Genomic DNA, 13175 nt, shown 5'->3' on the forward strand with positions numbered 1-13175 from the left:
AGCTTTTTTTTTGTTCGAGTTTTGTTGAAATGAATGGAATTAGTGCCACTAATCTTTAGTTTGTTCGTGGAGCTTGACAACAATGAACAAGTGTCCCCATGTACTACATACTACTTAATGAGCTTACCTAAAACAGAATCAGTGCTGCCAGGAAATAACACTTAGAAAAGACAGAGAACATCCAAAGAAGAGAAAAAGAGACATTTAGCAGTTTAGCAGAAACATCAATCCAGTTTGACTCTAGTGTAGTGGTTCTTAACCTGGGGGACTTAGCAAACTTACAAAGTTATATGTTTAATTTAATTAATTCAAATAAATATATTTAAATACAATAATAAAATACTTTATTCAAAAAAAAAATCAAGATGGAAACTGAAATCATAAGTTTTCCACTTAGTGTTAGTTCACCCGAAAATTAAAATTATATCATTAATTACTCACCCCCATGTTGTTTCGCACGCGCAAGACCTTCGTTCATCTTCAGAACACAAAATAAGATATTTTTGATAAAATCCGTTGGCTTAGTGAGGCCTTCATTGACAGCAAGACAATTAACGCTTTCGCGATCTGAACCACTGATTCCAAACAAAAGATTTGTAAAGCTTCGAAGCTTCATGAAGCAGTGTTTTGAAATCGCCCATCACTAGATATTGTTGAATAAAGTCGTTATTTAGTTTTTTTGCGCACAAAAAGTATTCTCGTCACTTCATAACATTAAGGTTGAACCACTGTAGTCACATGAACTGTTTTAAATATGTCTTTAGTAGCTTTCTGGGCATTGAAAGTGTTAATTATCTTGCTGTCAATGGAGGCCTCACTGAGCCATCGGATTTTATCAACAATATCTTAATTTGTGTTCTGAAGACGAACGAAGGTCTTACAGATGTGGAACAACATGAGGGTGAGTAATTAATGACAGAATTTTCATTTTTGGGTGAACTAACCCTTTAAAAACATATTTTTCCCCTTAAAAAAACACTATTGTTTTTACTGAAGAACATGGTTTATACCATTCTTGAAACTTCTGGAATCACAATATGTATAGGTGTTTAATTAATTTATTACAGTTAATAAAAGTTGATCTGAAAACAAGCTGTTTTGTCTGTAAAAAATATCTTTGTAATCATTGATTACTGTGTTGGACAACAGGGGCACTTCGAGTCAAGGTTTAGTGCCACTCGTTGCACTGCATTGACTAGCCCCGCCCACACAAGAGTGAATTCTCATTGGTCCTTGCTTCTCATAACTACACATTACATGCATTTTTGCTTTCAGTGTGGACATAAAAGTTAAAAAGTGACAAATCTTGTTTAAGACACTGCGTTACACTCTGTGGCCACACATAGAAACACTGGGATCAAACAGATTCTCCCATTCAACCAAGAGGGAGATTTAATCTGCATGAAGAAAGCTTATCCCTCTTCACTGGATTTGCACACATGGCTCAAGACCCTTATCCAGACCTCTCAAGCTCGGCATTTACAAACACACACGTGTACAAAAAAGATAAGGTAACACATTAGCATGGGAAGCAATTCTCACTTTTAACAAGTTGCTTATTAGCTTGCATATTGGCTGTTTATTAGTACTTATAAAGCACATTTTAATTCCTTATTCTGCATGACCATATTCTACATCCCTTAATCCTTTCCCATACCTAAACAACTACCTTACTAACTATTAATAAGCAGTAAATTAAGAGTTTATTGAGGCAAAAGTCATAGTTAATAGTGAATATGTGATCCCCATACCAAAGTGTTACCAAAGATGAACAATGGTATACTGGGATCTGATGCCGCAGTCATGAAAAATGCAGCATAAAGACCCCGGTTTCATTTCATACATTGAAATGAATTGTGCTTTCAGAATAAACAACCTTTAATGAAGTCAAATTGGAGATCTGCAACATTTTTAATTTAATATTTTTACAGTATGAGGACTTTAATAGTTTCCTTTGCATTCTGGGTTGTGAGAACAAACTGGGTGGCTGTTTTTACAGAGCTATACTGAAAAAGGGGCATGAAAACAAAGTATTAACCTACAAACAAACAAAAGTGATGCTTTAATTGAAGTGGAGGCCAGTAGGGATTTCTATATCGGGCGGTGACATTGTAACAGGGTCAATGAAATGCTCTTCATGCAAAGACGTGAATCTTTTCCTCCGCTTTGACATCAGCCTGTTCAACACGGTCCTCATAACTAATGCCGGAGCAACAAAGTGTAGCTCAGAGTGTGTGTTATGGCTTAAATAGACAATAACAAAGCAGATAAGTCATGAGAGCACAAATGACTCCATATGCTGAGCCTTATGATGAGTGCGTGTCATTTAAGAGTCCAGTCGACATATAGGGCTGTCGTACACCATCTGTAGGTTCACTTTGTGGCCCACAAGCTCTCGGATGTTGTTGATTCCGTACTTGATCATGGTGGGCCTGAAGGTGAGTGAAAAAAAAGAAACAATCAAGCAACTCTTGAGATTTTATATGCAAAATTTTATAAGTGTGTGTTGACATACCTCTCCAAGGACAGACCCCAGGCAATGACTGACACCCCTTCAGGCAAACCCATGGGCAGCAGCATCTCAGGTCTGAAGACCCCAGAATTACCCACCTCCACCCACTTTTTCAGACCTAAGAGAGATTAAAAGAGGCAAAGGTTTATGATGCTAAACTGGGTCAGAAATTTAGCTTTCCGTCTATAGAGGGCAACAGTGTCTGGCTGCCCACTTTTTCAATGCCTTGGCTTTCAGAAGTGTTTTTCCCAATACATTTTTAATTAATTAAATTTTTAATAGCCATGAATCAACCAGCTGTGAGGTGAATGATAACATTACATATACATATATATACATATATATAGAGTATATATACAGTGTATATATATATATATATATATATATATATATATATATATATATATATATATATATCAGTATTCTGAGAGCATAGGGAAACATTATTTGCAGTGTTTCATGCGATTGGGTGGAAGGTAAAGTCTTCTTTTGGTGCAATAAAAGTTCCCGCCAACTTTTTCAGCAACGCTGGTTCCGGAAGTTGAGTTTTTACTTCCAAAACCTGAATGTTGCACTGTATTTGCTTGTCACGATTCTCTAATTGGTGGAGATTTCTCTGCTGAATCATGGGTAATGTGATTTTTTTCAACAAGGAATGATTATTTAAAAAAAAACAAGTTAAAATAATAAAGGGTGATGGCTTCAACACAAGCATTTATCATCGATTAACAAACCTTATAGCTCAAAGTAGGTCTGTCTTTAATGGTTTATAATTTAATAATTCCCCTATGGAGAAAATGAATGGAGTTTTTATGTCCAGGATCCAACAGTTGCACTCTATGCCGCGCCACTGTTGAAATCTTGATTCTGATTGGCTGACAACTAGTGATTGGCGCTTTTGAAACACTGCTTCATGAAGCTTCGAAACCTTTTCAAATCTTTTGTTTCGAATCAGTGGTTCGGAGCACGTATCAAACTGCCAAAGTCACGTGATTTCAGTAAACGAGGCTACGTTACGTCATGACTGTTTTGAAACGTTTTGATATTTCAATGGTTGACCTCTGAGGGGCGATGATTGAAGATTGTTAGTAACCAAACAGTTGTGGAGAGCCATTGACTTGCATAGTATGAAAAAAATACTACAGAAGTCCATCAACTGTTTGGTTACAAACTTTCCTCAAAATATCTTCCTTTGTGTTCAGCAGAAGAAACAAACTCATACAGGTTTGGAGCAATAGCATATCACATACATAAAGACTTTTACCTTCATGATAACTGAAGACTTCCATACTTGGCTCAGTGTAGGGGTTGAACGCAGGCTTGAAACGCAATTTTGTGATTCCTGGTGTACAATATTTCAAAATCACAATCATATATCTTTGGAATGTCTTAAAGTCCAACACTGAGTAATTTATCATGTCTATTAATAACTTAAAGAACATTCAAGATTCTCTATAAATTTTCTCTATAAATGGGTAATTATACCAATAAAAAAGAAGAATCTTTTCTTTTCACAGCTTATTAGTAAAAAGCAAGGAGTGCAGTACCTAGTTTGGTAAAGAACTGGTGCAGGACGCCCATGAGGTTTCCCAGGGTGAGGCCGTAGTCGGCCACAACGCCTTCGATCTGGTGAAACTCCGCCAGGTGGGTGGCGTCCAGAGTTTCGTTACGGAAAACTCTATCGATGGAAAAGTACTTCACTGGTGTGAACTTCTCCTGAAAGGAATGACAGAGACGAATGAGATCTGAAGTAAACGGCAGTGAAACGAGCATGTGTGTGTGTTTGTGTTCACCTGCTGTGCGAGTTTATACAGCATCCGAGCGCTGACCGCCGTGGTGTGCGTTCTCAGGAGGTTCTTCTGAGCTTCTTCAATCTTCCAGTCATACTTGTATCTTAAAATTGATTCAAGATGTTAAAATGACATCTACAAATGCACTAATCCATATAGATATGTGCTTTTTTTCCCACATATAAACATTCATCAATGCACACAAACCAATGAGGTTTGTTCTCACACGTCAGTCAGGTTTGGTTGAGATTCTGTTTATGTTCGCTGATCAATGTTTACATGCTAGTTAAAGCCTAAATTCAATCTGTTCATCATAAAAAGTGATCGAGTCTCTTCAGAATATTTGGACTAAACCACTTGATTCATATGGATTCGTTTTACAATCTCTTATGAACTTTTTGAAGCTTCAAAATGGTAGTTGCATAGCTGTCAATGGAGGGACAGAAATCTCAGATTTTATTAAAAAGATCTTCATTTGTGTTCTGAAGATGAATGAAATTCTTACGGGTGTGAAACGACATGAGGGAGAGTAATAAATAAAAGAATTTTCATTTTTGGGTGAACTAACCCTTCAATTTCTTAAAAAAAAAAAAAATCTTACTGATCCCAAACTTTTGAACAGTAGTGTAAATAAACACTACTACCACTTATCACTCGTCTTACCCCTGTGATCCATAACCTCCTTCAGAATGAACCTTCTTCACTCTCTCCAGATAGTCCTGAGGAAACTCGTGAGCCAGTGCTGGGTCTGGGAAACACAAACAACTACTTTGAGCCCAGAAAAATACGCTGTGACTGCAAGCGGTATAAACTCCTGCAGGTCAACGACAGCACAGAGGTGGAGATTTCTCACCAGAGATGAAGAAGGTGTCGTGTTGGTCTCTTGCTGGGTGCTGCTGGGGCTGGAACAGAGAATCGAAGTTCCAGAAGGAGCTCTCGATGAAGTTATTGGTGGGCATTTCCGTGAATCTGCGAATGAGAGACATAACACCAAGGAATATGTTTGTAGATTAATGATCCAAGATCAAAACACTGGTATGGAGTATAATGTTTTGTATGAAGGCACAACTGGTTCATAAATTATTTAACTATTAGCTTCAGTTTAACAGAAATACCACTGTACTTGTACTGATACATTCAGTGTAGTACTGAATTGTGAATTAACACAATATTCATGTATAAATCAGGGTTTCTGCAGGTTATATGAACCTAAATTTAAGACTTTTTGAGTAAAGAAAATTTAAGGAATATATTGAAGGGAACACAATATGTTCTCTAAATGTCAAGGGATAAACAAAATGAGTTGTATTAGTAACACTTCAAAGTTCACTTCATTTTACATTTGCATTTCTAAAGGGTTAGTTCACCCAAAAATTAAATTTCTGTCATTAATTACTCACCCTCATGTTGTCTGGTTTCTGAACCACATGTCATTGCACCTTTTGAGGTCCAGAAAGGCACTAAAGACACTGTTAAAATAGTCCATGTGACTACAGCGGTTCAACCTTAATGTTATGAAGCAATGAGAATACTTTTTGTGCACAACCACTGTAGTCACGTTGACTATTTTAACAATGACTTTAAAGGAACACTCCACTTTTTTTTGAAAATATGCTCATTTTCCAACTCCCCTAGAGTTAAACAGTTGAGTTTTACCATTTTCAAAAACCATTCAGCCAATCTCCGAATCTGGCAGTACCGCTTTTAGCATAGCTTAGCATAGTTCATTGAATCTGATTAGACCGTTAGCATCTCGCTCAAAAATGACCAAAGAGTTTCGATATTTTTCCTATTTAAAACTTGACTCTTGTGTGGTTACGTCATGTACTAAGACCAACGGAAAATGAAAAGTTGTGATTTTCTAGGCCGATATGGCTAGGAACTATACTCTCATTCTGGCGTAATAATCGAGGAACTTTGCTGCCGTACCACGGGTGCAGCGGCTGTAACCCTCTGCTTGCACAGGAAGCGGCCTTGCAACCATGGAGACATTTGTGAGAGATGCTGCGTAATATCATTTTCAAAAAAAGTGGAGTGTTCCTTTAATACCTTTCTGGACCTCAAAGGGTGCAATGACGTTGCTGCCTACGTGTGGATCAGATACCTCTCGGATTTCATCAAAAATATCTTAATTTGTGTTCCAAAGATGAACGAAGGTCTTACTGGTGTGGAACGCCATGAGGGGGAGTAATAAATGACATAAATTTCCTTTTTGAGTGAACTAACCCTTTAAGTAAATGTATCTTGATTTAAAGATGTTTAGATAATTGTATTGGACAAAAACAGGACAAAAAAACTTAGGAAGATATTAATTTATTGCAATGCATGCAACATTTAATGCCATGACTTTTTGAATTTAAGTCTTTCTAAGGCCTCTAAGACTTTCACAGTACCATGTAAATGGTATTTACATGGTACTCCAACATATTTCAAAAAATGTCATGGTACTACCATGGCACCATGTCCAAAAAATATAGTTGTACCGACAGTGCATTTAGTTATTTTTTTATTTTTATTTTAGCGAGTAATATGCACCACTCTTAATCAGCAAAAAAATGTAATAAGAAACCATTCATACTGAAAAGCGGCACTATTTAACTATACAGGTCATGGGAACACTTTATGTTTCGTTAAAATGCTTTATTGCTTCACTAAAACACAGACAAAGCACTTACACACACACACACAAAAAAAATCCCTCTAGCTTGCTTACTAATCTAGTTTTCCAAAAACCTGCCATTTTATATTATGAATATTCTTGTCCCTTTGACAAAATCTTTGACAAGCATCTGCTAAATGCATAACTTTGTAAAATAAATGAGTGATACGTCTGATAACTGACGGTTTATCATCTGAGGTAGAAGAGTGTTTTGTAAGCACAAAGGACTGACCCCATCTCCAGGAAGATCTGCCTGAACTGCGTCCGGACCTTCATGAGCGGATGCAGGTGGCCGCAGTCTGGAGCAACGCCCATCGCCTCAAAATTATACGGCTTAAACTTCTTCTCCTTCCAGCTGCCACTGAAAGAAACAAGTTATATTAAAAACCAAAGTCAAAATCTTCCTTTTTATAAAGCGTTTCCTGAAACCCAAATGATTGTGCTATTTTTTAATATTAAAAACCCAGCATAAGTCACAAGAAGTGTTTCAGAACTGCATCTGGAAGTGTTTTTCAACCTCTTCTCCTTTTAGAAAGCGATTGGTCTCACCTGGCGATCATCTCTGGAGTCAGTTCTGTCTCTTGTTTGGTGATGGTGGTACTGAAGCTGCTTCCTTTAGTGATCCAGTAAGACTTAACAGTCCTGAAATCATTCATAATTAATAATGGAATTAATTTAAATACATATATACACAAATTAGGAATACATTACAATGCTTCTCCCTTACAAAAATTGCAACTGAGATGAGATCATTATTGAGCTGTAGTGCCTCCTACTGCTCATGTAGCACATAATGAATAACCTGCATAACAACAAACCTCCATCATTTGCAGACTAATCAAACAACAACTTGAGCGACTCAAAGCTCTCTTACACTTCGGCTAGCAGTTTACGTTTCTTCAGTTCATTCTTTTCTTTCTCCTCTAGTTTTGCCGACTGTCCCTTCTGCACCAGCTGTAGTTTGTCCCTTACTGTATCCTCAATGGTTTCCACCTGAACGACACACACACTACATAAATAACACATTCATATAGATATTTGGGCTTAAGTCATGATCTGTTCAGCAATGCATGTAACTCACGGTTTTGAAGACTCTTGGTCCTCCCTCGTGAGCTTTATCCAGACGGATCCATTTGTTGGACATGGCTTTGCTGAAACCAACCTTCCCGCTCTGCATTTTCTAAAAGAGGAAAAAGTCCCATTAGATATCTAAACAGGTCTTCATATACATGCATACCAATGTATGAGCATCAGTCAAGAATTCACAGGATTAATAGGTAACCTTAGTGAACTTATATATGTAATTAAACAAAAAACAAACAAAAAAAACAAGACTATATATTACACATTTGTTTCCAACTGTATAATAACAATAGAAAATAAATTGCATACATGTTACTGTGAGAGTGATGAAAATCCCTTTGCCAGGTCAAGTTTTTTTTTTTTTTTTTTTTTTTTTTTTTTAAGAATTTTGTATAATAAATACTTCCATGATATATATGTCCAACTGTATAGATATACTCTAACAGTGTTTTAATAACATTACTTTTTATGGATAATATAAACAGAGCGTTTTGCAATGTAAGATACTGATTTAAAAATGCATAGTTGTCATGAAAATAATCTAATCTAATAATTTTATCAAATACAAAACAGAAACTGTACAAAATTCCATTTGAATTTGGGATGAAATGTTACCTTGACCTGAGATTCAACTTATTGATACTCATGAGTCAAAATACACGTGTTCACCAGTAAATGATGATGTAATACACCTATAGATAAATGTTCTTCTCTCACCATGAGTTGATTCTGCGGCAGACCCTCGGCAGGGATGGCGTTGAACACTCGGGCTTCATGACTGCCCTGCTCCGCGATCTCACACCCCTCTCCTGTCAGCTCCCAGTGTTTGGAGGACTTCTGCTCTGCCGAGATCACCTGACCACATCATTCAACCAGGTTAAGACAGGTAAACAATCACAAGATCAATATATATATATATATATATATAAATATGATACAAAAACACAAAATACACATAGAATATTATATATATACAGTACAGTCCAAAAGTTTGGAACCACTAAGATTTTTAATGTTTTTAAAAGAAGTTTCGTCTGCTCACCAAGGCTACATTTATTTAATTAAAAATACAGTAAAAACAGTAATATTGTGAAATATTATTAAAATAACTGTTTTCTATTTGAATATATTTCACAAAGTAATTTATTCCTGTGATGCAAAGCTGAATTTTCAGCGTCGTTACTCCAGTCTTCAGTGTCACATGATCCTTCAGAAATCATTCTAATATGCTGATCTGCTGCTCAAGAAACATTTATGATTATTTTCAATGTTGAAAACAGTTGTGTACTTTTTTTTTCAGGATTCCTTGATGAATAGAAAGTTCAAAAGAACAGCATTTATCTGAAATACAAAGCTTCTGTAGCATTATACACTACCGTTCAAAAGTTTGGGGTCAGTAAGAATTTTTTGTTTTTATTTTTTTGAAAAGAAATTAAAGAAATGAATACTTTTATTCAGCAAGGATGCATTAAATCAATCAAAAGTGGCAGTAAAGACATTTATAATGTTACAAAAGATTAGATTTCAGATAAACACTGTTCTTTTGAACTTTCTATTCATCAAATAATCCTGAAAAAAATATTGTACACAAATATTTTGTACAATTGTACACATTAAATGTTTCTTGAGCAGCAGATCAGCATATTAGAATGATTTCTGAAGGATCATGTGACACTGAAGACTGGAGTAACGATGCTGAAAATTCAGCTTTGCATCACAGGAATAAATTACTTTGTCAAATATATTCAAATAGAAAACAGTTATTTTAAATTGTAATAATATTTCACAATATTACTGTTTTTACTGTATTTTTAATTAAATAAATGTAGCCTTGATGAGCAGACGAAACTTCTTTTAAAAACATTAAAAATCTTAGTGGTTCCAAACTTTTGGACTGTACTGTATATATATATATATATATATATATATATATATAGAGAGAGAGAGACAGATAGATAAATACAGACAGACAGACAGACAGACAGATAGATAGATAGATAGATAGATAGATAGACAAATATGCAGACAGACAGATAGACAGATAGATAGATAGATAGATAGATAGATAGATAGATAGATAGATAGATAGACAAATATACAGACAGACAGACAGACAGATAGATAGACAGATAGATAGAATGACAGACAGATAGATAGATCGACAGATAGATAGATAGATAGATAGATAGATAGACATACAGACAGATAGACAGATGATCTATCTATCTACCTATGTCTATTTTCGTTTATATCAGGCGTTATATAAATCATATGTAAGATAGTTTCTTTCTAATGAGGGGATTCGCATGATTTCAGTAAAGTAACGTTACAGACAGATCCTGCGGATTGAATGGGTCTCATTTGCGCCGCTGTTGCATCAGTCGGTGCGTGTTTCTGCTGCGGGATCTCCTCACCTCTCCCAGCGCCTGCAGGCTCTTCACCGCGCCGACGATCACCTGATGATCCACCCCGAGATCCACGGCCACATCCTGGCTGTCAATGCCGCCGTCTACCTTCTCCACTAGCCGTAAGAGTGATTCCAAAAGCCCGGTGTCAGCCATGCTGGAGTCGCCTTGCGCTCGGATGGGGAAACGGACATGACATCACGCAGCCGTAACCACAGTAACAAAAACGCACAGAATTGTTTTTACCGTAAACCATGTAACGTTAGAGCTGCTCTGTAAAACTTCATTTTAGAAAATAAAATATTTACATATTATTACCTTTATTTACTAATACATTCACACTATTGAAGATTCATATTTACATTACTACTAGATACTATCACCGGGATTTTCACACACACACACACACACACACACACACACACACACACACACACACACACACATATCTAGTGTGTGTGTGTGTGTGTATATATATATATATTTTTTTTTTTTTTTTACATATATATATATATATATATATATATATATAGAGCAGCTTTGTATTTATTATTAAACCTTTGAACATAACACATTTACATAATAATTACCCGTTTTCACTCCTAACAACATTAATAATGTTCTGTATATTTAGAGTGGCTCTACACTTAATCACACTTTTGAGAATGAAAATGAAAATATTTTATCAGTTTTCAATCATGGGGTCCAAAACTTTATTAAAATATTCTGTTATATCCTTAAGTTAAAGTTATGCCCTAAAACTTTATTTTTAGGTTTAGATTACTTACATTTTGAACAGCAGATTTCAATGTGAATTTTGGACCCAAAAGTATACATTAGGCAAATACAGGTGTAACCCAAATACCTGGAGAAGTGCATTCAAAAACACCACAGAAATCAGATATCCTCCAAAATAAAATCCTTTATTACAAACACCACACATTCTTTAAACAATGTCCGGAAAAATAAAGGTCCCCCACCCAAAACAGCCAAAAGCTACAACGACCCGACACGTCACAACTTTCACAATCACGTAACCATTTAAAACAATGTCACATGTGCATTCATAATTTAAAAGAAAAGCCTATTTTTTACAGGCAAAACCATGAAATGTAGCTGGCCAAACAGAGGAGAGAAAAAAAAAAAAGTCATAAAACTAATGATTTACAGCTTGAGATGCATCTTTATACATGTCTGAATGGTTAAAATCACTCAAGGACTGCGTGTCCCATCACTGCATGTTAAATATCAGGTCCTCGCATGCGCCGCTTTGGGTTTATTTCGTATGTCCCTCAAGAGGGCAGTAGTTTGGGGGAGTTCACAGATTTAAAGTAACTAAACTAAAGTAAAAATACACATACTTCAAAAGAAACATGGAAATACACTATTTTGCACAAAGTTTAGAGACCACTATTTTGTTTTAGTTCAGGTGTTGGTGACAGAAACCAAAAATCAAGAACGATAGAATCAAAAAGGATGATGCTCCTTGTTTGGAAGTGATGGTGCAGGACCGCACACAGGAAGGCAGGTTTATCGATACTGGTAGTTCATATTGGGATCGCCCCGGCCGTATCCTACTGGTCCGCTGTTGAAGGAGGCGGAGTTACCGCCAAAATTCTGGTTGGCTCCGCCCTGTGAGTTGTAGTTTGACTGGTTGTAACCTATAAGACAGACCAATCAGAATTTAAGAAACATAGTAAAACACCCCAAATTTTACCTTAAGACTCACTAACGCTGCCTTCACGAGCTATCGGAAATTTCCTACTTCCCACTTATGAAGGTGTAATTTCGAACTTGTCGCGTTCAAATGCTTTGCTGTCAGAAAGAATACGGATCATGGAGGACACCAGGTTTATTCTTGCATATTTCTTGGGGAAATCTTATTAAAGCCAAAATGTATTTAAGATATTTAATTTTTAACCAGATGAGAAAAGTTCATTGGGACAGACTCTGATGTTGGCTTGACAAAGCCAAATGAACGTTTGAAAGTTTTATAAGCTTTAAATTCAGTAAAGTGGAAAGCGAAACAGAGAAAGACATTGCAAGCAGTAATTAACATGTTTTAGCACATTTCTACCACGAGTTTGCATATTGCAAGCATGTTTTAACACTTTGCTAGCATGATTTTTAATAAAATGTAACATCCCTGTCACTGACAACTATATAATTCACCACACTATGTAGATAGTCAGCTTGCTGACATTTATTTCAATGTGTTTCAAATAGTTATTCAAATATGTAAATATATACACTACTTTAACGATAAGACAAGGCGCAGCAGCAATTGTTCTCCTCTCTGCCATTATGGCACACCTAACTCGGGCATCAAAATGATCTTAAGAGTTTCCCAGACTTGGTAGTGCATTCATGTCCAATTTCCAACTAGGAAGCTCGTATTTACGATAGCATGTGAAGGGAGCATAAATCACAATGTTTTCATCACCTTCATAGCTGTAATCCTGTCCTCCGGTCACCTGTGAGGGATAAGCAGTGCTGTAGTTGAAGTTTCCACCTCCTCCTCCTCCACCTTGAGCCTGGCCGAAGTTCTTCTTCTGACCGAAGCCCTGGCCGTACTGACCGAAGGAACCCCCTTGGCCCACTCCGGGCCCTTGAGGCTTGTTGTTTTGGTGCATTGGCGGCTTCTTAACAGGCGGTTTGGGGGTTCCGGTAGGGGAGGAGTAGCCGCCGTCACTCTGGTAATACGAGCCAAAACCGCCGCCCCCTGC

The 13175-nt window shown here is 36.6% G+C and overlaps 1 protein-coding gene across 1 annotated transcript; it reads right to left on the minus strand.

The window, feature by feature from the left end:
* Positions 1-1892: 1892 nt before the first annotated feature.
* farsa (phenylalanyl-tRNA synthetase subunit alpha) lies at positions 1893-10655 on the minus strand. Its single transcript, XM_048187522.1, has 13 exons — positions 10459-10655; positions 8762-8899; positions 8043-8141; positions 7836-7954; positions 7511-7603; positions 7194-7322; positions 5156-5271; positions 4966-5050; positions 4306-4405; positions 4060-4228; positions 3777-3854; positions 2516-2630; positions 1893-2432 (listed from the first exon to the last, which is right to left on the minus strand). Exons 1-13 carry the CDS (start codon positions 10603-10605, stop codon positions 2327-2329), a joined length of 1494 nt encoding a protein of 497 aa, XP_048043479.1. The 5' UTR covers positions 10606-10655; the 3' UTR covers positions 1893-2326.
* Between the last annotated feature and the right edge of the window lie 2520 nt (positions 10656-13175).

Source organism: Megalobrama amblycephala, linkage group LG1 (genome assembly GCF_018812025.1).
Source record: "Megalobrama amblycephala isolate DHTTF-2021 linkage group LG1, ASM1881202v1, whole genome shotgun sequence".
NCBI lineage: Eukaryota > Metazoa > Chordata > Actinopteri > Cypriniformes > Xenocyprididae > Megalobrama > Megalobrama amblycephala.

What these genes read in the sequence shown, in the direction of transcription:
- farsa (XM_048187522.1), bottom strand. Translation starts at nt 10,605, where the DNA reads ATGGCTGACACCGGGCTTTTGGAATCACTCTTACGGCTAGTGGAGAAG. An exon ending in TGCCGCAGAATCAACTCATG is followed by an intron (nt 8,142 to 8,761) that starts GTGAGAGAAGAA and finishes TTCCTCTTTTAG; the next exon opens with AAAATGCAGAGCGGGAAGGT. An exon ending in CCAGTTCTTTACCAAACTAG is followed by an intron (nt 3,855 to 4,059) that starts GTACTGCACTCC and finishes ATTGTACACCAG; the next exon opens with GAATCACAAAATTGCGTTTC.